At 44.8% G+C, this 25,259-nt stretch overlaps 5 protein-coding genes and 1 long non-coding RNA gene across 6 annotated transcripts; 5 read left to right on the top strand and 1 right to left on the bottom strand.

The window, feature by feature from the left end:
• The first annotated feature begins 836 nt into the window (after window positions 1-836).
• LOC9270862 (protein SMALL AUXIN UP-REGULATED RNA 9-like) lies at window positions 837-1,806 on the top strand. The gene has a single exon (XM_015756492.3). It carries the CDS (start codon window positions 1,078-1,080, stop codon window positions 1,492-1,494), a length of 417 nt encoding a protein of 138 aa, XP_015611978.1. The 5' UTR covers window positions 837-1,077; the 3' UTR covers window positions 1,495-1,806.
• Window positions 1,807-7,146: 5,340 nt separating this feature from the next.
• LOC4347522 (60S ribosomal protein L7a-1-like) lies at window positions 7,147-9,355 on the top strand. The gene is made up of 7 exons (NM_001422805.1): window positions 7,147-7,227; window positions 7,401-7,448; window positions 7,543-7,744; window positions 8,296-8,465; window positions 8,579-8,707; window positions 8,808-8,900; window positions 9,005-9,355. The coding sequence occupies exons 1-7, from the start codon at window positions 7,225-7,227 to the stop codon at window positions 9,134-9,136; spliced, it is 777 nt and encodes a 258-aa protein (NP_001409734.1). The 5' UTR covers window positions 7,147-7,224; the 3' UTR covers window positions 9,137-9,355.
• Window positions 9,356-11,630: 2,275 nt separating this feature from the next.
• LOC4347521 (transmembrane emp24 domain-containing protein p24beta2) lies at window positions 11,631-14,454 on the top strand. Its single transcript, XM_015756491.3, has 5 exons — window positions 11,631-11,724; window positions 12,874-13,087; window positions 13,345-13,531; window positions 13,609-13,716; window positions 14,134-14,454. Exons 2-5 carry the CDS (start codon window positions 12,881-12,883, stop codon window positions 14,265-14,267), a joined length of 636 nt encoding a protein of 211 aa, XP_015611977.1. The 5' UTR covers window positions 11,631-11,724; window positions 12,874-12,880; the 3' UTR covers window positions 14,268-14,454.
• A 260-nt stretch (window positions 14,455-14,714) lies between these two features.
• On the top strand, window positions 14,715-15,392 carry LOC136351761 (uncharacterized). The gene is made up of 2 exons (XR_010734897.1): window positions 14,715-14,831; window positions 14,960-15,392. It is a non-coding gene; the product is annotated as an uncharacterized lncRNA (long non-coding RNA).
• A 496-nt stretch (window positions 15,393-15,888) lies between these two features.
• On the top strand, window positions 15,889-18,407 carry LOC4347520 (peroxidase 73). Its single transcript, XM_015756488.3, has 3 exons — window positions 15,889-16,282; window positions 17,453-17,644; window positions 17,739-18,407. Exons 1-3 carry the CDS (start codon window positions 16,049-16,051, stop codon window positions 18,306-18,308), a joined length of 996 nt encoding a protein of 331 aa, XP_015611974.1. The 5' UTR covers window positions 15,889-16,048; the 3' UTR covers window positions 18,309-18,407.
• A 1,219-nt stretch (window positions 18,408-19,626) lies between these two features.
• On the bottom strand, window positions 19,627-21,707 carry LOC4347519 (uncharacterized). Its single transcript, XM_015795806.3, has 2 exons — window positions 21,165-21,707; window positions 19,627-19,912 (listed from the first exon to the last, which is right to left on the bottom strand). The coding sequence occupies exons 1-2, from the start codon at window positions 21,529-21,531 to the stop codon at window positions 19,872-19,874; spliced, it is 408 nt and encodes a 135-aa protein (XP_015651292.1). The 5' UTR covers window positions 21,532-21,707; the 3' UTR covers window positions 19,627-19,871.
• Window positions 21,708-25,259: the final 3,552 nt, after the last annotated feature.

Here is a 25,259-nt window from a genome sequence, read left to right as displayed (position 1 = left end):
TCTTGTCTCGCGGATTTTACTGGCATGGAACATGGTATGTTTTTTGCCAAGCCCAATGGTTTTTTGATTTCTTCCAGTGGAACTGACAGTGCAGTTTGACAAGGAAAAGGGGAAGCAGACACAAGATAGGACACGGTCTGTTTCATCATGTAAAAATGCATGGTTCAGAAGTAATTTGGCTCCTGGAAACACTTCGCAGTGATGACATTTCAAAGTTCAGTTTGATTCAACTATTCAGCAATCGGTTCCAACATACACAAATCTAGCTCTGTTAATCTGAATAAATATTCTCAACCAATAACAAATGGTTAAACTTATACGGAGTATATTCTTAGACCCAGGAGCAGATGTGTCAAATTGAGGAGAGTTGACAAGGACTAGGCGACCAAGACTGAATCCATAACAAAACAACCGACCATTTGGAGCGTTGCATTGGGTGAGAAAAAGAACAAAGAATCCTGTTTAGGCTAAACAACCCTTGTGGCTGGGGAGTTGGACACCTCCATTCTAAGTACAATCATGCACACAGGTCAAGAGGTGTTTATAGCTAAATCTAATGCATTATTGACATGACGCCACTGGCCTCTCCAAGTCGGCCATGGCGTCACTCTTTGCACACTTGCAACTCCTGCTCCAGTTATTAACCTTCCGGTGCTGCCGTACCTCATGTATACTACTAAATCACTGCATCCATGGACCAAGTACTTAAATGCTATATATGCAATCTTCAGTTGTACTTAAATTCTATATATATGCAATCTTCAATTGTACTTCAATTCAATATATCTACTCTTTAATTGTAATTAAATTCTATATATGAAATCATTAATTGTGCAAGAACCATGGATATCTGCCCCCAATCCAAAAGATGGCCTTTGGACCAAGAACCTTGCTTGGTCCATCTATATATATCATTCACCACCTCTCCTTTCACCTTCCCACATGTTCTTGCTTAATCCTTTCACTAAATGTGTAAACAAGTTGTCGATGTGCCACCATTAGAAGGAGCATTTGCAACTTTGTAATCACTAGCTAACTAAAAAGAGGAAGCTGTTGTATACGTACGTGAGCGTGGGCATGGCCGAGAAGAAGCTGGCAATGGCGGAGAGAGGGCGGAGGGGCCTGATCATGAAGACGCTGGACCGGTGCCGGCCGCCGGCGTGGAGGAGGCCGGCGGAGGGGTGCCTCTCGGTGTACGTCGGCGCGGCGCGGCAGCGGTTCGTCGTCCGGACGGCGAGCGTGAACCACCCGCTGTTCCGGCCGCTGCTGGAGGAGGCCGAGGAGGCGTTCGGGTACGCGGCGGCGGGGCCGCTGCAGCTGCCGTGCGACGCCGCCGTGTTCGCCAGGGTGCTGGAGCAGATCGAGGAGGAGGAGGAGGAGACGGCGGCCGCCGGCGACGTGGCGGCGAGGAGGTGCGGCCTCGCCGCCAGAGGGCACTCCGCCTACCGGCTGCTCGTCCCCGGCGGCCGGCCTGCCCTCGCCGGCCGGTCGTAGGACGGTGCAGACATGCAGTGGAGTGTTTCTTGTCCATCGACTTATCTTGAGCTTGTGGCTCTGATGATAAATCCACCTAAATCAATTAATGTATCTGCAAATCATGAATATTGCAACAAGAGGTTAGTGCTTAGTACTAGTAGTTGATCAGATCTTGGGCTTGAGTTTTTCTTTTGTTGAGCTCATATTCACAGAAGATATGTGTATCTCTTAGGTCGCAGTAACTGTTGATCAGTTGATGCAAATGTTATATATTCAAATTCCCTAGCTTTGGATATTTATGATACAGATTTCCCAAGCTTTGAATGTTTATGATACAAATCTCCCTAACTTGGAATGTTTTATGGTGGAATGATGCTTAGAATTATAAATAGGTTGCATATTTGAATGCATCTCACATTGATAAGTTTGTAGTTTTTGGCCTCCTGCAGTTCACTTGTCAATTGTCATGCATGTATTCATTATTTTTTTATACCAAGCTTCTTTAAGTCTACTATTCAATACATATAATATTAAAAAGACTCAATGCTTCAAAAACCAAATAATAAGTCAAGATAGCAATTAGCAAGCAACACAGCAGAAACACGGTGACGAGTGGAAAAATGGGTCAACAATGGACAAAGAACCAGTACTAACCAGCATGTACAGAAGATTGAATTCAAAAAAAGGAAAAAAAATCTAGTGAATCACTGCACATACCTCCTGGTGCTTTGCTTGGCTTGCTAGAAGGTTGAATCAACATAAGGGACTACAAGTATTCAGCAATTAACATCTACTGAGGCAGCACCTATGCTGTTATTTTCAGCAGCACTTGAGGGACATTTTGTCAAAAAATCCAAATCTGAAAATTTCAATGTAATATGATATGCAGTTAATGATTAACTTTTCTTTTTTGCTGGGTCGGCCGAAAATCAACCAACCGAATTGTATTAAGAAGAAAAGAGAGAGTTCAGGTTACAAAACGACATTAAACTGTTGAAAAGGGCAAACAGCCAACCACGAAAGCAGCAAACTGATGTCCCTAAAAGGAAAAAAGCCTGGGCACAACTAATGTTTCAGTGTTAACTTGGATAACGAAAACAACAGCATAGAATTTAAAATGGCTAGGTTCCCTGTACTTTTGACATCTGTAGAGTCAAATGACAGGGGCCACATTGTTTCGCTAGCCCTAGTATCATCCGAAAAGCTACAACTCAGTCTAAGACTCGGTAAATAAAATCAAGCAGCAAGAAGAAAATGTCTTGTTACATGAAACGGGCTGACCTTTCAAAGAACAAGTGTTGGAGGCGAGAAGTTTTTTTCTTATACTCGATTGGAGGCGAAAATGGTTGTGAAAATTATACAATCTGGCATAACAAAATCTGGCAAATCAAACAGGCTGCTGGTTGTGTCATGTATGTGATCTTAAGCAAGGTGTGGGTAAAATATTCACTCTTTAGATGAGTTTTTTGGATCTTTACCTCAAATTCATAGAGTCCTGGTTTTCAATACTTGCCTCACCACTAGAATGTCTTCAGAATATGGATTCTGAAGCCGTCAATTTGTAACCAAATTACAAGAAGAATGCAGTTACATGGTCGCATACTTTTAAAGCATGTGCAGTAATTCAGATTAGGCATACCAAGACTGCGGTTGCGTGGTTTCTGCTCTACAAAGATATCGCAATTACAGAAGTTCTGGTGAAGAAACACAAAGTACACACCCTTGCAACTCCTGAAACTGAGTTCACTTATTCAATACTCATTGAGAAACAGTGACTCTCAACCTCCTTCAGGCGGCCTCCTCTGTTGCCTCTGACCACTGTGCTCTCCTTCTTCATTCCTGCGTTGACTCGCCAAGGGCGCAGCGCTTTCGCTTTGAGGCCTTTTGGCCTAAGTTTGAGGGATTCCTCCAAGTTGTGCAGGACGCCTGGCAACCTCCTGCTAACCTTCCCCCCCTCCCCGCGCTTGCCTGGTGTTTCTCTAACACGGCTAAGCGCCTTCAGAGCTGGAGTGATCGTCACGTCGGTAGCGTCCGCCTCCAGCTGCAGATGGCGAAGGAGCTCATCTTCCGTCTCGATGTCGCGCAGGAGAACCGGTCTCTCTCCCCCCTGGAGACCTGGTTGCAACGAGACCTAAAGTTGAAGTCCCTTGGGCTTGCCTCTCTTGAGCGCACCATCGCCCGTCAGCGTTCGCGTCTGCTTTGGCTCAAGGAGGGTGACGCCAACACCAAGTTTTTCCACCTTCACGCCAGAGCCCGAAGACGGAAGAACTTCATCTCACGTCTTAGAGACGGGGACTAGCTTGCCGTCACCCATGATGAGCTTCAAGAGCTCGCCTCTTCTCACTTTGGCGCCATCATGGGGACGTGCGTTGAGCGCGAGCTCGCTCTTGATCTCCACTCCCTCGGCCTCTGTCCGGCGCAGCTTGGGGAGCTGGACGGCCCCTTCAGGAGGTGTGGGCGGTGGTTAAGTCTTTGCCTTCTGACAAGGCGCTTGGTCCCGATGGGTTCACGGGTCGGTTCTACAAGACTTGCTAGCCAGTGATCAAGTCAGTGGTTTTGGCGGCTCTCAACTCCCTCTTCTTGGCTTACGGCCAGGGTTTCTCCTCCCTCAATGATGCCCTCATCTCTCTCCTTCCTAAGAAAGATGAGGCCGTTGACGTTCAAGATTTCCGTCCGATTAGCCTCATTCACAGCTTTGGGAAGTTGTTCTCTAAGATTTTGGCCTCCCGTCTTTCTCCTCTCCTCGACGGGCTTGTGGAGGCCAATCAGAGTGCCTTCGTCAAAGGCCGATCTCTTCATGACAACTTTCGCTATGTCCAGCTCGCGGCAAGGGCTCTCCATGCCAGACGCACTCCCCGCCTTCTTCTCAAGGTGGACATTGCGAAGGCTTTTGACACGGTCAGCTGGCCGTTCTTGCTTGAGGTGCTTGCCCATCTAGGGTTCAGTCAATGCTGGCGTGATTGGATCTCCCTCATTATTAGCGCCTCCTCTTCCCGGGTGCTGATCAATGGGGTGCCGGGTCCGCGCTTCCTTCACCGGAGGGGTCTTCGGCAAGGAGACCCTCTTTCTCCTATGCTTTTCATTCTAGTCATGGAAGTGCTCAATGCGATGCTTCGTAAAGCCTCTGATTCGGGCGGGTTCCTTCCGCTTAATGATCGCGCTTTGCGACACCGCGCCTCCCTCTACGCTGATGACTTGGTCCTCTTCCTCTCCCCGGTTCGGCAGGATCTCGAGTTCATCCAGGGCATTCTCTCGGTCTTTGGTGCGGCATCCGGGTTGCGCACCAATTTTGCCAAATGCTCGATTACTCCGATCCGCTCCTCGGATGAGGACCTGGAGCTGGTTCACTCTTGCTTCCCCTGCTCGATTTCTGATTTTCCTTGCACCTACCTCGGCATTCCGCTGTCCGTTCGCAAGTTGCCGAAGGCGGCTCTTCAGCCACTGGTGGACAGGGTCGCTCATCGCCTACCACCTTGGAAGGGGCGTCTCACTACTCTTGCTGGTCGCTCCATGTTGGTCCAGTCTGTTCTCTCCTCCATTCCAGTCCATGTGTCTATGGCAATCGGCCTTCCTGCCTGGGTTGTTAAGGCCATTGACAAGAAGCGACGCGCCTTCTTGTGGACAGGTACAGATTCGGTTCATGGGGGATAGTGCCGGGTGTCCTGGACGAATGTCTGTCGTCCTAAGGCCTTCGGTGGGTTAGGAATTCCTAACCTCAGGTTGGCAGGGTTCGCCTTGCGCGTTCGCTGGCTTTGGCTTCAGCGTTCCGGGCATCCCTATTGGGATGGCTTGAAGGCCCCGGTCGAGCAGTCTGTCTCCGACATGTTCGAGGCGTCCACCTTCTTCGTGCCGGAGGATGGTGAATCTATGCTCTTCTGGACTGACCATTGGATTGATGGAGGCCACTCAGTGGCCTCCTTGGCTCCTGACCTCCTCTTCGCTGTGCCACAGCGCCTCCGTTCGCGCACGGTTGCTTCTGGTCTGGCGAACAACTCCTGGGTTTCGGACATCCGCGGGGCCCTCACTGTCCCTGTCATCTCCCAGTTTCTTCTTATCTGGGATGCTGCGCTCCGAATTCAGCTCTTGCCGGGTGTCAGAGACCGTCTTGTTTGGCGTTGGACGAGCGACCAGCGCTACTCTGCGCGTTCAGCGTACCAGGCCTTCTTTTTTGGCCAGCACTCCTTTGCCTGTGCCGATCTTCTCTGGCACGCGAAGGGCCCTGCTAAATGCAAGTTCTTCCTCTGGTTTGCATTTTAGCGGCGCTGCTGGATGGCCGACCTCCTCCTAAAGCGCAGCTTGGATAGTCATTCGGCCTGCCCCTTCTGCGGTCAAGAGCTTGAGACAGCGAACCACATCCTCCTCGATTGCGTGTTCGCTCTGCAAGTTTGGCTCCGTGTGCTGTCGCCTCTTGGTTGGACTGCCTCTCTGCTCTCTGGGGTAGCTGTCTCCAAGATTGGTGGCCTTCTTCTAGGGTTTGCTTGCCGGGGCATCTCCGGGCCAGTTTCGATTCTATGGTCCTCCTAGTCTCTTGGCAACTGTGGAAAGAGCGGAACTCCAGAGTTTTCGACTCTGCATTGTCATCGGTCTCGGAGGTCCTTGAGTCCATCCTCTCTGAGGGCCACCTTTGGTCTTTAGCTGGTATCGCTAATTTTGGGGTTCTCCTGGGAAGGTAGTGGCTCTGCCCCCTCCAAGCTATTTGGAGTTGTGTGTAGCCGTCACAGTAGTCTTTTGTCTCTTCTTTATTTTAGTCTTTTTTCTCCCCTTTCTTGGTATAAGTCGGTCTGACTGATTGCGTCATGTAACAAACATTCTATTCTTCTGATATATTGACGTGCAATTCTTTTGCGCGTTCGAGAAAAAAGAAACAGTGACTCAGTGAGGCCCATAGGAAGATATTTGATCAAGCTCTAAATTCAATAGTCCCTGACAGGTTCCCAGGCATAGAACTTTATTCAGAATTTTGGACGATTGCCTCAACAAACTTTGAAAATAGGTAAAAATACCAATATTTACTGGAACCTCCATTCCCAAAGTCCCAATCTACAACTTGCAATAAAAACCAGGCGATTACAGTTTCTCCCCGAAACCAAGTAATCCTACTGACCACCAGGGGAGATGCAATGCATCGCAAGACATAACTGTCGGAATCCCCAAGCAAACCGCACAAAAATCGCATCGCATGAATACTAGCGCGCTATGATCCTACCAGTACACAGAGCACGAGTATGGAAGGCTAGTTGTTGATGACTTGAGATCTGCGAAGAGAACGAACAGAGCGAGGGAGATTCACCTGGGAATCCCCGCGCGGTGGAAGACTGCGAATCGCTCTCCCCGGCGGCTCGCCGTCGCCGCCTCGCTCCGCCGCCGTCGCCATTGGGTTTACCGGAAGGGCAAACACGCAATATCAAAGTACACGAGGGGTCTACGTGGAAAAGTACCAAACAAATGGGCTGGACTCACAATCAATTACGGCCCGGCCCAGTAGATACCACCACCTCACACTCCATTCGCGAGGCCCACGGCCCAAGTGACGCCTCCTAAACCCTAATCCTGGCAACGGACGGCGGATACAGCCCACCTCCTCCCCCCACGCCGCATCCGACGCTCACGAAGCGTCCACGTCTCCCCGACGATTGCTTTATAAAACCACCACCTCCTCCTCGCACCACCAGTCGCCGCCTTCTTCCTCCTCCTCCTCCGCCGCCCGCCTCGCCGCCTCCCGAGAGCTCCACCCTCGCCTCCGGCGAAATGGTAAGCTCCCGTCTCCGGTGCCAGTTGCCCCCCGCGGTTCTCTTCCCGTGGATCTTGCGATCCGCCGGCTTAGATTTTTTTTTTCTTCAGTTGCAGCGTCGATTTGTAGCTTTGTATTTTGTGTGTGAATATTGGGATGCTCTAAGTAAGATTTTGGATGGCGAATCTTGCAGGCACCGAAGCGAGGCGGCAGGGCGCCGGTGCCGGCGAAGAAGAAGACGGTAATGCTCGCCGTCTCTCTGCTCGAAATCTACGTTGTTTCGTTGTTGGGGGGCTTGTGATTTACTTGGATGTTTTGCTTGGTGGTTCTTGCAGGAGAAGGTGACCAACCCGCTGTTCGAGAAGAGGCCGAAGCAGTTCGGCATCGGCGGCGCGCTGCCACCCAAGAAGGATCTGCACAGGTTCGTGAAGTGGCCCAAGGTGGTGCGCATCCAGCGCCAGCGCCGCATCCTCAAGCAGCGCCTCAAGGTTCCCCCGGCGCTCAACCAGTTCACCCGCACCCTCGACAAGAACCTCGGTATATATCTACATCTCAGTTCGTTCATCATGTCGGATTGCACCTGGAACGCTAATTGGCCGAACTGGTTAGGTGTTACAAATGTCATTTCCTTGTTAGGTTTGTAATTGTAGTGACTAGCTGATGAATGTGTCTTCAGTTTATGATGACCTTTTGGGTGTTCTAGTCGAACATAGTTATCTCAAATTAATGCTGGCTGTGTCGGTATTCTTGTTGGCATGGTAGCTCTCTGTCCAAATTTTATTCTAGGATAGAATGTTAACCCTGTGTCAAAAGTGGTGCTTTTAAGAATGGAAAATTGCTAAAGCAGACTATTGAAGTTTTGCTGCAGTATATGGTGGTTGTCAGTTTTTATCATGTTTCTGTTTGTTTATCACTATGATTAGACTCAACGCTGTCTCTTCAACACCATTGTTATGTAGGATCGTGTTATCAATTTCTTAGTTGTTACCATTTCAAAAATGAAGCAAGGAAACTCATCTGTTAAATTGTTAATTTGTGTTGAGGAATTAATGGCATAAAAAATATCTGATGTAAATCTTTATTTGCAGCAACCAACCTGTTTAAGATGCTTCTCAAGTACCGCCCTGAGGACAAGGCTGCCAAGAAGGAGAGGCTTTTGAAGAGGGCCCAGGCTGAGGCTGAAGGGAAAACCGTTGAGGCCAAGAAGCCAATTGTTGTGAAGTATGGTCTTAACCACGTGACTTACCTCATTGAGCAGGTACAGGAGCTTGTTAATGTGTTCATTTCTTTGTTAGTCACTCATCAAGGAGACTTATTCATGGGAACATATAATCAAGCACTTTACTGATAATTTGAATGCTTCTCGCGCAGAGCAAGGCCCAGCTGGTTGTCATCGCTCATGATGTTGATCCAATTGAGCTGGTTGTGTGGCTTCCAGCCCTGTGTAGGAAGATGGAGGTCCCTTACTGCATCGTTAAGGGCAAAGCTCGCCTTGGATCGGTATATTTCCTGACTCTCCATACTCAAATTGAATGTACTTATTGAAAGTATAGATGCTAGTAGAAAGCGGAGCTCAACCTTCGCAAATGATCATATGCAGATTGTTCACAAGAAGACTGCATCTGTTCTGTGCTTGACCACTGTCAAGAACGAGGACAAGCTTGAGTTCAGCAAGATCTTGGAGGCCATCAAGGTAAGAAACCACGGCATCCCTTGTTCTCTCATTCATGATCATCATGTTATCCAGTGCTCTGCTCTTTAGCCTCATTGCTAACTCGGTGAACCATAACTTTGTAGGCGAACTTCAACGACAAGTTCGACGAGGTCAGGAAGAAGTGGGGAGGCGGCGTCATGGGCTCCAAGTCGCAGGCGAAGACCAAGGCCAGGGAAAAGCTTCTCGCTAAGGAGGCCGCCCAGCGGATGACCTAAATTATATTCGCCCCCCGCCGTTGAGCTCGCCCTGTAGTTTCATTTTTCAGTGTAATGATTTTGACGAGGAACTCAGTTAGCACCATGCGACAGTGCTGTGGTTTTCTGAAGTCTAGTTTCATATATTTTCTGTTCACCGGACCATGTTGGGAAACTATGCAAGATATCAGAGCTTTACAATGTTTGGTTTCTACGCAGTTTATGCTGTGTGTTTTGCTACTCGTTTGTTTGCCTTGGCTGAACCTGAACATAGGGCTTGATCACTTTGATGCCATTTTCAGCCTTATCAAATTTTGGTAAAGTTACCTAAAAAAAAGTGGATATATTTAGTTTGCTGCCTAATTTTGGTAATGTTAAATTTTGGTAAGGTTTTTTTTCATCAAAGTAAATAGCCCCATAAAGTTCATTTCACAGCCTTACAGCCATTTAATTTAAGCAAAATTATGAAAGCTAACATGTTATTTTTTTAATTTTTTGTAATGTCGAAAGTTCTTGGTAGTTTTGCATTAGTTGAAAGTCAAAGTCATACGAAAAATGTCAATTTTGATGGATATACATAAATCTAAGATGCGAGCTCGCAAAAAATTCCGAAACCGTAAGTTTATATTGGGCTAGTAGTAACTCTAGATTAGGCCTAGCCCAATTTGGACAGTTGGCCCAAGATTTTACTTGGAGCTCAATTATGGAATAAGTTCACCGGAGATCCCTCAACTTAACAGCGAGATTTTTTGAGATCTCTTAACCACAAAACCAGAAATCTTCACCTCTAAACTATACAAAACCGTTCACTCAAGGTCCCTAGGCAGTATATATGAGTGGTTTCGCTGACGTGGCATCCTAGTTAGCCAAAAAAATTTTTTTCTTCTCTTTTCTTCTCCTTCTCTTTTCTCTCTTCTCTATTTCTCTTCTTTAGTGAGAGAGGCCAGCGGCAGGCGCGCTTCTCCTTCTCTTCTCTTTTCTCTCTTCTCTATTTCTCTTCTTCAGTGAGGGAGGCCGGTGGCAGGCGGAGCAACGCACGCAGATGCGGGTGGCGCAGCAGAGGGCAAGCGCCAGCGGAGCGGCGGCGGGCGCAAGCGCGGCAGGCCGAGCAGTGGAGCGCGAGCACGACCGCGGGCAGAGAAGCGGAGGGCGAGCGCGGCGGCGGGTGGAGCGGTGGAGGGCGAGCATGGCAGCGGAGCGGAGGTGGGCGAGCACGGAGGCGCATCCAGCCCACCCCAACCGACCAAAGCACACCCTTTGCCCTCGGCCATAAGCCCCGCCGCCAAGTCGCCGTCGCCGTCCTCCTCGTCGTCGTCGAGCGGCAGCGATGACTTCGCGGTGCTCCTCGACGCGGAGCTCAAGCTCACCTCCGCCGCTGACTCGACCTCCGCCGGAGACGACGACTTCGAGGAAGACCCCTCCCAGCCTTCCCTCCTTCCTCCTCGAGCTCCCTCACGCCGGCGCCCACGCAGGGATGGGAAGCTAACAGTGCTGGTCGTCGTGGTCAGCTCGCTTGCCGCGGCAACGCTGGTCCCGGCGCTAACCGGCTGATGCGTCTGCGGATCGATGCCCTGGCTCATGAGCTTGCGCTTGATGTGCTGTTCCACCTGCAGAACCAATCAATCAGCACCAAGAACACAAGAAGAGCTAACCGGAGCAGATGACAACACATTGAAATTTGTTTTGCTTACTTGTTGCCGAGAAGGGCATGGAGCTTGATGGTGAGCTCGTAGTCGTCGTCGATGAAAGTTGCTGCACTTGAGGTCGGGGCTAAGGTAGTTCATCCAGTGGAGGCAGCAACTCTTTCGGCAGCGGAGCAGCACCATCGCCTTGGGGAGGGAGAGAGGGTCGACAGGGAGAGCGCGCCGCTCGTCGGGCGGCGGCGGGGCCCGTGGTCGAGCACCCAGCACATTCGAACATCTCCGCCGCCGAGCTCACCGTTGCGCCGACCGCCATCTCTCTTCCGCTCCCGCCGCCGCCATCGCATCGACCACCTCTCTCTTCCTCTCCGCCGCCGCCGTCCCCGCTCCGCCGCCGACCACCTCTCTCCCCCCGGTCGCCGCGCTTGCTCGAGACTCGAGAGAACTCGGAGAGAAGAGAAGAGAAAAAGAAAAAAAAACAAAGAAATGTGAGACCCACACCATTGTCTCACTTACATGTGGGCCACACATATTAATTTTAATTTTTTTTTGCTGGCTAGGATGCCACGTCAGTAAAACCACCCGTATATACTGCCTAGGGACCTTGAGTGAACGGTTTTGTATAGTTTAGGGGTGGAGATTTCTGGTTTTGTGGTTAAGGGACTTTAAAAAATCTCGGTGTAAAGTTGAGGGACGGCCGATGAACTTATTCCCTCAATTATTTCCCGGCCCATTATACGCATCAGCTTGTCACCGGCAGGTGGGCCTGGGTCCCGTGTCCCCACGTGCTCCTCACTCGCTTCTCGCCACAAAGTCCAAAAAGCCCACGAGATCAAGCCGTTAATCCAACGTAAAGACAAGTTCCCGTGCTCTCTAATTTCCTCTTCTTCTGATCTCGCAAACAAGAAATCCCCGGGAAAAGAGAAGCGGCGGGACAAGATCGCCAGAGATTCCACGGACGGACCCAAGGTGAGCAAGCTCGATCCATCCCCATCAATGCCTGCTCGGTTCGATCTCGCTACTTCTGGATTGCGCCGGGCGCGTGTCGCTGGTCGAATCAGCCGGTTTTTTGGGTGGAAAGATTACGACTTACTAGTTTGGTTTCTTGTTTAAGATTTGTGTTCTTGGGAGGAGGCGGAGCTACTCAGGCTTGCTGGGAGATTGCTCGTTGTTTGTTTCTGTTACTGCGGTTCGATGCGCCGTTTGTGATTCGCGTGTTCGTTACTGGATTTTGCTTCCGTGGATGGCGGACAAAGGGCATATCGCGCCGATTCTTGGAGAGTTCTCTAGATCTGGCGGGAATGCTCGGCTCCTTGATTTGCCACTGCTCTTATGCCCCAATTAGATGGGAGGTTTTAGCTCTTACCCTAGGAGGATTTGTGCATCTGTTGCCTGCTACAGTTAGGTCATGGGAAGTGCGTACTTCTTCAGTGATGTGGGAATTTTACTTGTGCGTCTAATAGTGAGAATGAGACAAATAATTTGTGTGTATGTGCTAATTCACGTGATTTTTAGTAATTCTACCTTTGTATTTTGTCTCTGCATTGTCGTAGGGAGTGAGTCAGTGAGCTATTTCTTGAATACCGCACTATCTACCTGCTGCTTGAATTTGAACCCTTTAATAACTACTCCCTCTATCCCATAATATAAGGCGCATACACATTTCAAGATTCAACATTTAAAACATTTAACCAACACTTAGTATAATATTAAATGAATTTTATTTGTTAAAAAATATATCATTAGATTGAAATTTAAATTACTTTCATATGGTTATAATTTTGTTGCTACACTTAGTATAATATTAAATGAATTTTATTTGTTAAAAAATATATCATTAGATTGAGATTTAAATTACTTTCATATGGTTATAATTTTGTTGCTACAAACCTTCTAGGATATGAGAAATTATAAGTTAACTTTGACCATGCCTTATATTATGGGATAGAGGGAGTATATAGTATGTGAATTTGGGAGACTGCAGTTGTGTGTTCTTATTTCTCTTAAGCTAATAACCTCACTCGTCTTTTTTTGGGTAGAATGTTACAGCTATTTGATAGTAGTTCTGTAATCCTATGTTGATACTGTCTAAATTCTATGGCTTTGTGTTTCTTGCAGTAGGACAATGGAGGGGAGTTTGAGATTGGGGTTTCTGTTGGTTCTATGTATCTTGGCCTTCTTGCGCCCTGCTGCAGCTATTCGCTTCGTGATCGATAGGGAAGAGTGCTTCTCTCATAATGTTGATTATGAAGGAGATACAGTTCATGTATCCTTTGTTGTGATCAAGGCAGAGACGCCATGGCATTATACCGAGGATGGCGTGGATCTTGTGGTATGATCTTGTTTTTCTTTTTCTTACGTCCAATCTTCATCCATGTAAATACTCCACAATTGTAGAGTGTGGTGAGATTCTTGCTTTCATTTTTTAATAAGGAACAATAGCTGGCTAGATATTTCCGTTCTTGTAGTCTGATAATGGGCATGGAGGATTGCATATGGACTCCATGTTTTGTTTGATGCTTGCATGAGCCCTTGAGAACTTTCCAGTTATGCCGCATCCAAAACTGATTCAACTTTGATATATGGCAGGTTAGAGATCCCAATGGTAATCAAATCCATGATTCCCGTGACAAGATCAGCGATAAGTTTGAATTCATAGTTCATAGGAGAGGCGTTCACCGCTTCTGCTTCACCAATAAATCCCCATACCATGAAACTGTAGATTTTGATGTACTTGTTAGTCACTTTTCGTATTATGACCAGCATGCCAAAGATGGTAAGCATTTTTCTGGTTTTGTTAAATTTGTCTAGCAAGGAGCATGTGGTTGATTCCTTTACTCTGGAAATATGTAGAACATTTCAGCGCCTTGTTTGAGCAAATTGCAAAGTTGGATGAAGCCCTCTACAACATTCAGTTTGAACAGCACTGGTTGGAGGCCCAAACAGACCGGCAAGCAATATGTATGTTCCTCGTGTCTTACTCTCTCCTTTAAATACTAGTACTTTTTCGAAATTGTAATATGTGAAGATCTCTTGTTTTCTTTTATCTTGTAATAAATAGAACTTATGAGTTGTAGCAAATGCTCAACTTTTCTGTTTCTGTACTACCGACAAACTGTCCTGCCTTAGGAGCTCCAGCCTTTTATGTCAACCTTTGGACCAGACCGCCACACATGCCACATTACCAAACATCTTGAAATTGATAAATATTTGTTACATTGATGAACAACATGAGAACACACACCATCTTCTTTTCTTTTTCTTTTTTTTCCCTTTTTTTTTGTAAATATCATGTTCTGTCAAAAGCAAAATTTACAGTATCTCATAAACGTGTTTTGATGCTAAAACTGTAATACTATATTTGTCTATCTGATGCAGTAAACGAGAACATGAGTAGGAGGGCAGTTCACAAGGCATTCTTTGAATCAGCTGCTCTCATTGCAGCCAGTGTTGTGCAGGTCTACCTACTGCATCGCCTCTTTGAGCGAAAGCTGGGAACATCGAGGGTCTAATTCTCTGATAGTAGGTCTCCTTAGACTCACCAACCCAACTGTATTTCAATGCTGCAAAATGTGTTTACAATATCTGTTACATCCTGCTCAGATATTTAGCATTTTTGTTCAGAATTTTGTAATTCAGTTATTTACAGTACTGTGCTGCAGTAACTTGCCGCCTCATCAGATTCATTTCAGCGCATTATATCTATCGTCACATGTATATTAGGTCCTAAGTATTTCCACGGTACGCACTGCTTTAAAACCTTTTTTGCGATCAAGGTACAGGAGTGCTAGTATTGAGAAAGAAAATGAAGAAAGAATTCCTTTTCTGACAAAGACTCCTAAACTTCAGCTCATCAGCATTCTACTTTAGTTTCACAATTTCAGAATCCATATTTCGATGATAACCATTTAGTATGAAGTATTCAACGTTTATTGAGCCTGTATTATTTCTGTATTTAGCTGTCTGGAGGTAGAAAAGCTCAGACGATACCAAATCCAAGGAGATGACACCAAATTGGTTTCTTGCTAACATCACACCATCTGATTAGGATACAGTTGGAAGCCATGTGCAGTCTGGTTGGTCCTAAATTCTTTTGCTGACTGGATTTTTTCGTGTTATGGATAATGATTTCACAAATAATGATTGGCACTACTGCTTGAGCCGATAAGCATAACAACTCTGGTATTCGCATTTCAATGTCCAGTTTGGTTGGTACATGGAGTCACTGACAATCGAGTTTGGAATCTCTGACCAAACATAACAGCCGCCCGTGACACGTATCAACATCAAGGATGATAACCAATAATCTTGAATTTTTCAGTAAATTCTGCCTGAAGCACTGTACTTTGTAAAGTTGCATTTCAGATATCAGCACTTGTTCTCTGAATCAGTTGTAACTTTGTCAGTAATTTAGTAGCCTGAAGCCCTGTACTTTGTAAAGTTGCATTTCAGATACACGAAATCAGGCATCAGCATTTGTTCTTTGAATCAGTTCTAAACCTGTGAAACCTTTTCATGAGTGTGTGAGCTCCACCAGAACACTACCTCACTGTTCATCCACAGTTCATGCTGCTGTTATTAAGCTCAACAAAAACCTTGATGCAGTGATGATTGCATAGTTTCAAGGGACAAGGCCATCAGTCTCTGGATGAATCTGAGGCTGAAAACCGGGTCAAGTTTTGTCATGGTTCAAGAGAAACGAATGCCATTGTTTGTTCAGTTTAAATCTTAGCTTTTACAGAACAAATCCTACCAAAATGTACACAAATTCATAAATATTACAAACTTGTTATTAGATTTTATAAACTTATTCTGATATAAAATTGATGGTTGGAATTATAAATATTTCGATTGAATCATATCCTAAACAATCATATCATAAACATCAAATATTTAGGCCTGTTTAGATTCTAATTTTTTTCTTCAAACTTTTAACTTTTCTGTCACATCGAACTTTATTACGCACACAAACTTTTAACTTTTCCATCACATCGTTCTAATTTCTTCAAACTTCCAATTTTAACGTGGAACTAAACACAGCCTTATATCGGAGGAAGTAGTTAGCTAACACCACCTTGCAATTTAATTAATACTATACAATTATCATCAACAAAAAGCTCTTCCACCTTTCACTCTTCCCCACTGCCCACCACTGTACTGTACCCCCACCATTCCTGTCTCTTCTCTTCTTCACTCCACTCCACTCCACTCCACTCCTCTCCCCCATTTGGCCACTAGCTTAATCCCTCCTCCCCCATTGGAAGGAAGGACAAGCTCGAGGAGCTCCTCCTCCATGGAGCGACGTGGTAGCCTGTACGGCGTCGCGGCGGCGGCGGCGGTGGTGGTGGTGGTGGCAATGGCGGCGGCGGCCGGCGGCGAGGCGGCGAGGCTGTCGCCGGAGCACTACCGGTCGACGTGCCCCGGCGTGGAGTCCGTCGTGCGGTCGGTGGTGGCGAGGAAGGTGAAGGAGACCTTCGTCACCGTCCCGGCCACGCTCCGCCTCTTCTTCCACGACTGCTTCGTCGAGGTGAGCAGCGGCGGCTGGCACTGACCCAACCAACCCTCGTGTTCTTGATTCAGATTTCAAACCGGAATTGGAGGCGTCAGAGTTTCAGAGTCGCACTTGCACCCTCAGATTTTCTGGTTCTAGGTTTCTTGATTTCTTTCGTAATTGATAGCCTCGGTTTGATTTCGGCGAGTAGTTAGCTTTGCATTTGGCATTTGAAAATCCTTGCAAAATTTTCGCAGCTTTTGCAGCTTCAGAGCTGCTTGTGATGCACTGAATTTTTCAGCATTACTCTGCATTAGGCATTTGCATACTTGCAAAGCTTACAAACTTTTCAGCTGCTTTCCTGATGCATTCAGGATTCAGCTTAGCAGCATGAGCAGCATGAGGGTCTCTGAATTTTCAGCATTAATCTACATTTAATTGCATCAGAGATCATGTCAAAATTTGGTTTGTTAGTCTCAGGGAAAGGAGAGAAAAGCTACTTCCTCCGTTTCACAATATAAGTCATTTTAACTTTCCTCATATTCATATTCATGTTAATGAATCTAGATAAATATATATATGTCTAGATTCATTAATATCAATATAAATGTAGGAAATGATAGAATGACTTGCATTATGAAACGGAGGGAGTAGTAGTACGAGATAATGAGAGATTAACAGTAGATTAATGGTACGAAATGGCAACTGGATTAGCTCCAAATCACGCACTCGTCGCTTCTGCCATGTGACTGCACGACCCTTTTCTGTCAACTGGGCTGCGTAATCAAATGCTCACGACAGATGCTTCTCTGAATCCCTGCTGGAATACCAGGCGCCACGTTGTCGTATCCGATGTGGCGGACACGGAATTCCGTGCCGTCCACGTCATCATTCCTCCCATTTCATGATGATTTCATACTCCGGGTTATTTAGATCGATGTCATTTCAAACCATATTTTTTTATAAAGTTGTTAAATATATACTTCCATTTATTTCTTTATCAAACTCCAGTAAATACATAAGAAATCATACAAAAATTTGATAATATTGTTAAAATTTGGTAAGGTTTATTTTGGCTTCAGTTTAAACAGACCTTTAAATTTTTGATAGGTGTGCAAATGCTTTGATCACTTTGAAAATTGAAGTTACGTACGTTTTCAATTGGCACTGAAATTATTTTGGGGGAATTTTAACCTTTTCTGACAGGGGTGTGACGCGTCGGTCATGATCGCGTCGCGGGGCAACGACGCCGAGAAGGACTCGCCGGACAACCTGTCGCTCGCCGGCGACGGCTTCGACACGGTGGTGCGCGCCAAGGCGGCGGTCGAGAAGAAGTGCCCCGGCGTGGTCTCCTGCGCCGACATCCTCGCCATCGCCGCCAGGGACGTCGTCGCCATGGTAAACCATCCCATCAATCCTCCTCCTCCTGCCATGGCGAAAGCTTTGCTGCCTCTAACAAGGTCGATCAATCAATCAATCAATGGCGTTGCAGTCGTCCGGCCCACGCTGGACCGTCGAGCTTGGCCGGCTAGACGGCCTCGTCTCCAAGTCCGGCGGCGTCGCCGGCAAGCTGCCAGGCCCGGACATGCGCGTCAAGGACCTCGCCGCCATATTCGCCAAGAACAACCTCACCGTGCTCGACATGGTGGCGCTCTCCGGCGCGCACACCGTCGGCTTCGCGCACTGCACGCGCTTCGCCGGCCGGCTGTACGGCCGCGTCGGCGGCGGCGTGGACCCGTCCTACGACCCGGCGTACGCGCGGCAGCTGATGGCGGCGTGCCCGCGCGACGTCGCGCCGACCATCGCCGTCAACATGGACCCCATCACCCCGGCCGCCTTCGACAACGCCTACTACGCCAACCTCGCCGGCGGCCTCGGCCTGTTCACCTCCGACCAGGAGCTCTACACCGACGCCGCGTCGCGGCCGGCGGTGACCGGCTTCGCCAAGAACCAGACGCTCTTCTTCGAGGCGTTCAAGGAGGCCATGGTCAAGCTTGGCAGGGTCGGAGTCAAGTCCGGGAAGCATGGAGAGATCAGAAGAGACTGCACAGCTTTCAACTGAACATAGTTGCATAGCTGCACTGCGACATTTGTAAGTTGTAGCAATTGGGGATTTGATCGTATATTAAAAATGAAATCATTTCAAGGTAAGAATTTCATACTTTCTGTTTTCGGTCCAGAAGTCATGGCTGAGTGATGAAAGCGACAAAATGCCTCTTAAGTTAACTCTACAATTAAATTAAAATTCAAAATAGCCACAGCTGAAAACAACCGAAAATAATTTTTGATCGTTTAAGCCACGGATGATAAGCTACTCTTGTTGTTTCAAATTATTTGTCGTTTTAGGTTTGTTCTAAACCAAACATATCTATATTTGACTACAAATTTTTAGAAAACCGTATAAGTTAACAATACATGAATTATATATTATGAAAATATTTCTCATGGTGAATCTAAAAATATAAATATTGAGATGTTAAACTATACGAGTTTATAGAAATTAATGATTAAATATAAAAATTCTTGACTTAGAACAAACCAAGCAATTTAAAACGGATGGTAAAAACAATTTATGGATAAAACCTTTTATTACCATTCTTAATAGTTTGAAAAGCCAATACCCAAAGATAAACTTCGATGCAAATATCTGAATCAACACTAAAATATTTTAGTTTTAAAATTTAAATGTTAGCTACGGTTAATAAGTTAACAACAGTCTCTCTCTCTCTCTTTCTGTCTGCGCAACGGCATGCGCAAATCTGACGTTCGCAGCCGCTTGCCTGACGTTGATACGTGTAGCTTCAGAAAACAAAACTGGCAGAGCTTTCTTGTGGTGGTAGGGCAATGGCCACTGCTTGCTTCCTGGGGTTGCTCTCCTCTTGCTTTCAAGACCCATACTTTTGACCTAATCACCCAAACCTTTCCTTGCTGTTGTCTGAACACGGGCCATCTTGGGACCTACTCAACGCTTCCAGCATGCATGGACAGTTGCCAGTAGCAATCAGATGCTACTAACCATTTTCAGGTTCAGATATCAGAAGATATACAGAGCTTTCAGATCTTGCTGTCTTAACAAGGATCCAGGTGTTAGGTCATGTCCAGAATGCCTGAATTCATACCGAAATACTATCCCGTTCTAAAATATAAGAGATCTTGAAAGTGCAAATACATTGCCAAAATCCCTTTATATTACCGAATAGTTCAATTATGGCATGAATCAAGAAAAATCCTGGTTCCCAAAACAGAGCCCTTGAGACAGAGTAACCATCCTAACCAAAACAGAGGCAACAGAGCAGCTCCATAAGATTGGAGACAATCAGTCTGACAGTGCCAGTTGAGCAAAAACAAGATACAAACCTTGAAGGAAAAGAACTCTCCAATTCTGAAACAATTATAGGATAGATGTAATAAATAATAAAACCAAACCGTTCTTTTTCCATATGTACAAAGTTTTCTGTTAAAGCTTGCCATCCTAATTATAATATATAAAACCATCTAAGCTTGTTGCGGCGTTACATGGTAAAAATGTTGTCCGGGAAGGAAAAGATAGGATGGCAACAACGTAATGCCGCCCAAACTCTTCTGCTTGTATACACCTCCATGAGAACCTACTTCTCATTCAACTTCACATGTAGGACATGAATGGAGGCTTGGAAAATATATACCCTGCCAGAAGATACAATCCAAAGCTCTTGTTATACGATAACGTTGGAAATAGGTATGAATGCAATAAAGACAACAACTCTTAAAAGCATGATAGTGATGATAATAGTGATATAGGCATGATACTGTTTACAGTCAGTAGGACCAAGAAAGGAATTGCACTGATATCATATTTGAACTTATTTGGGTTGTAATAGCTGATCTTGATGGTGAACTTAATACATCCGCATTAATTTACCACAGAAAATTGATGTAGAATACTGTTCGTTTGTGAGGAACAAGCACATCAAGGTTGGCAGGGAAATTGAGGTTCAGCTTCACCTGTATTACACCCATATAAAGTATTTTCTAATTTCAACAATTAACTAGCTATATCAATTTTTCTAGATGCATTGACAGTGAAATCTTGAAAGGTGAAAGGAATACACTAGGTCAAGCTTAACTAGGCTATTCTATTCTTCCTGGGAATCTAAGAAAGCTCTTCTTCTCGATTGTCACTAGTTGCATTTAGTTCCTCTCAAGCTCCTTTGTTCCTAAGAAACTCAGCTTGTATCCCGTCGAAACGAACAAAGTTATAAACTTAAGCTTTCTGGTCTCCTACTTAGCAAGCACGAAAGCGCTCAGGCATCCATTTCATTGTTATATGGCCCTTTTTGACTCTATATGTTTACAGCTCCTTTCCCCCTTTCAGTTCATATGGTCGGTGCTCACCGACGCAATTTAGTCCCTTACGCCCTTTCAATATCGAATTTCATCAACCTGAAGCTATAGCCAGCCTCTCTACATCAAATTAGAGATCCAAAACATTTGAGAATCATCTGGATTGCATCGACAACCACCAATTCTGACCCTTTCCACTTCTTACCATCGCGTCAATTTTATTTTAACTACGACAACAAGCTGCTCACATTATTTGGAATGATGTCCTCCCGAACTAAATCAACGCAACAATCCTAATAAAACCACAATTTAAATACAGAAGCTACACATATCTCAATTTTCAGAGAAGCACCCAAAGTATGACAGATGCTTCACAATTGGGCATAATTTAAGCAAAGGCGCTCAATTTAGCGCATTTTGAACTCTGATAAAGCCAAGAAACACCACCAATCATCATATTTACCCCCCAAATTACGCATGAATCCACAGTGAATTCCCCAATCCTGACTAACCCAAACATGTAAAAAGAGGAGCCTCTTCCCTTTTGTCCCCAAACATGTAGGAGCCCTACTCCTAAACGGCCAAGATCACGTACATGTGGAGGCCACCTTGGGCGAGGAGGAGCACGAGGCGGGCCAGAGGATGGCCCTCCAGATCACGGACAGGTTGGTGACGAACCCGACGAGGAGGAAGACGCAGGCGAGGCCGATGACCCAGGGCATGAGGAAGAACCCCAGCATGAAGGTCACCGACCCGCACAGCATCAGCGCCACCGACGCCCCCAGCAGCATCGACGCCACCCCCGCCGCCGTCACCTGCCGCGGCCACGCCGCCGCCCCCCGCCCGCCCCCTTCCTCCGGCCACGCCCGGAGCACCGTCAGCAGCAGCGCGCACAGCTCGTACATCGCCCTCGACTGGTCAGCCTCCGCCGCCTCCGCCGCCGCCGTCGCCGACGACCTCATACCACCCCCAAGAATTCTTCAAGAATCGAATTCAAGAAATCAAGAACCGATCGCCTCCTCGGCGGTGGCGCAAGAATCTTGGAGGAGGCGAATTGGGTCGGAGAAATTGGTTGTCGGGTCGGGTTTGCTTCTCGATCGCTCTCTCTCTCGCGTTGGTGGAATTGAAATGGCGAGATGGGGGAGGAGAGACATGGGGGGAGATGTTGAAATAGAGGGGGGAATGGGAAATTGGGAATGGGCGGAGACGTCTACGCTACGAGAGGATAATGGTAGGCTGGATTTGTTTATTCGGCAGTTATTTCCGGTGTTGGCGTGGATAACTGTGCAACTGATTGGTTGCGTTGGCGGTCAAATTTGCACTAGCACTTGTTGAATCACAACGTTTCAAGTTTATGGAAAACACCTCAAAATTTGTACTCCATGCTCGTAAAGGAAGTCGTTTAGAACAGCAATACGGTCTTCAAAACACAACTTTAACTTTTTGTTTCTATAAAAATATTTATTCAAAAAGTGATATATTTATACTTTTATAAAAGTATTTTTCAAGAAAAATCTATACATATAATTTTTACATTTTCAAATTCAACAACTTGAGAGTTATTCATGATTTATATTTCTAAGGTTTGATTTAAACATTGTCCTAAACGACTTCCTTTATGAGTACGGAGGGAGTACTTCTTTCTCTGTCCCAAAACTACTTCAAAGTTTATTGTAATATTTTAAGACAAATGAAGTATACTATCTTCGATTATAAATATTTTATGTTTGGAGTAAGACACGGTCGGACTTTTGATAAAACGTTGACGATCATTAGTTTCTAAATCACTATTTTTTAAAAAAAATGATATGAACCGATTTGGCATGAAAAATATTATTATAGTACTATGGGTTTATTGGATCTGCGAGTTTATTATAACATGAATTGAATGTCGAGGTTTCAGAAATTTAACCACCTCTCTTCTCTTATGGTACTCCCTTTGGTTTAAAATTTATGGATGTTTTGGACAGAATATCACGTACTACTCCCTCCTGTGCCAAATGAGTTGACGTTTTGAGGCTTAAAAATATTATAATAGTACTATAGATTTATTGAACATGTGAATACCACTCTCCTATATATAGTGCTCCCTCCGATTTTAAAATTATTGATGTTTTGGGACAGAAATCTCACATATCAAGGAATGATTAATTGTGACGCTTCTCTCCGGTGTCAAATTAGTTAACGTTTGGACTTGGGAGGCTTGAAATATATTATAATAGTACTATAGATTTATTGAACCTGTGAATACCACTCTCCTATATATGGTGTCCCCCTCCGATTTTAAAATTATTGATGTTCTGGGACAAAAATCTCACGTATTAAGAAATGATTAATTGTGACGCTACTCCCTCCGGTGTCAAATTAGTTAAAGGCTTGAAATATATTTCAATAGTACTATATATATTTATTGGACATCCAAATTTATTATAATGAAATTGAATCTCAAGGTTCATAAATCTAACCACCTCTCTTATATATGGTACTCCCTAATTATTGATGTTTTGGATAAAATCTCACAATGCCAAGGAATGATTAATTGTGATCCTACTCACTCGGTGTCAAATTAGTTGAAGTTTGGAGGCTTGAAAAATATTATAATAGTATTGTGGATTTATTGGACCTGCGAATACCACTCTCCTATATATGGTGCTCACCTCCAGTTTTAAAATTATTGAGATTTTTGGACAAAAATCTCACGTATCAAGAAATGATTAATTGTGACGCTACTCCCTCCGGTGCCAAATTAGTTGATGTTTGGAGGCTTGAAATATATTATAATAGTACTATAGATTTATTGGACATGCGAATTTATTATAATATGAAATTGAATGTCAAGGTTTCATAAATTTAATCACCTCTCTTATATATGTACTCCCTCCAGTTTCAAAACTATTTGATATTTTGGACAGAATCTCATATACCAAGGAATGATTAATTGTAATGCTACACCTCCGATGTCAATTTAGTTGAAGTTGGAGGCTTGAAAAAAACATTCTAATAGTACTATAGATTTATTGGACTTGCGAATTTATTAAAATATGAAATTGAATGTCAGAAATTCAACCACCTCTCTTATGGTACTCCCTCCGGTTTTAAAGTTATTGATGTTTTCGACAGAATCTCACGTACCAAGGAATGATTTGTGATATGCTACTCTCTCCGGTGTCAAATTAATTGATATTTTGAGGCTTGCAAGATATTACAGCAGTATAATATAGATTTATTTGGACCTGCAAAATTATTATGATATGAAATTGAATGTCAAGGCATCATAAATTTAACCACCTCTCTTATGTATGGTACTACCTCCTGTTTAAAATTATTGATTTTTTTTTGACATAATCTCACTATCAAGGATATTATATTTGTTTTTTATGGGACGGAAGAAGTAGATCGCGGTTTACAAGGAAAATGCTGGCACAGGTCTTAATTAATTAGTGGTATCTCCTGTTCTCTGCACCCTTTGGTAATTTTGACGACGCAGTGTTATGCACAAAACACGTGGTGATATGGTGCATGTGCATTATTATCAATCGTCTCTATTCTTCATTTCAGAGATGGCTTGCTCATTCGTGTTTCGGACAGTACGCAACTCCCTCCAATTTTTTTTTTAAATCTAGCATTATAACGGATGAAGTAACAGGAATTATAAGCTAATACACAGCAAAGATCTGCCGAAGTGCATTGTTTTTTTTTACAAAAAATACTTATATATTCTAAGAGTTAAGTGTACGAACGGGCTATAAACTTGTGTGCAGATATATTATCTAGATCTCTAAATTCTTAAAATATATTTTCAAATTATCAAACTTGTTTTGGATATAATATATGATCAAATGAGCTTTATCCTACTCCATACGGTGATGTAGCATGTCATGGTGACTTTTACAGATCATTAGTATTTTTTAAAAAAAAAACATGTTTTTCTCCTTTTAGGTAGAGAGGACAAAAGATAAAATAAAAAAATATTGAAAAAAATTAAGGTGGAGAGGAGAAAGCTAAGGCGAGAAAAGATAAAATTAAGAAAATACTATTAACGCATAGCTAGGCATCACTTTGATATGTCACGTTTAGTATATCACGTCAGCTCATGAAGTAGAGTGGGTTGGAATTCGTTTGAATCTATATCGACGTCGCACCGAAGACAAGTTCAGAAACTCGGAAATGTATTCTGAAGGTTTAAGCATCTAGCTAGATGATATACTTAGGGACCGTCCTTGTCTAATATAATCTAATTAATATATGATCTAAACGTGCAACGCGAGGGTTGGAGTTGTTACCATCTCGATCTATGGTAGTGTTACAGAATGCAAGCTGGAGCACTGATTGCGATCGAGGTACGTTGTTTATAATATAATGTACCCCGATCTAGCTTGATTCTCTTGTCCTTGTTGCAACGTGTTACACGCGAGGAAGTCCCATTCGGTTTGAGACAACGATGATGAGAGGAGACAGTAGCAGCAGGTACGCGAGGAAATCGTGGGCGACGACGTACGTACGGGTGCCGCCGTGCATTAATGGCTGCGACATATTGTACTACCTCCGTCAAAAAAAAAAAAACCGGGTTTCCGTGTCCAACGTTTCACCGTCTGTTTAATTTTAAAAAATTATGAAAAAAAAATAAAAAGACAAATCACGCATAAAGTATTAATCATGTTTTATCATCTAACAACAATAAAAATACTAA

This window comes from Oryza sativa, chromosome 9 (genome assembly GCF_034140825.1).
Source record: "Oryza sativa Japonica Group chromosome 9, ASM3414082v1".
In the NCBI taxonomy this organism is placed as follows: domain Eukaryota; kingdom Viridiplantae; phylum Streptophyta; class Magnoliopsida; order Poales; family Poaceae; genus Oryza; species Oryza sativa.
This window is presented reverse-complemented; position numbering and strand designations above follow the sequence as displayed.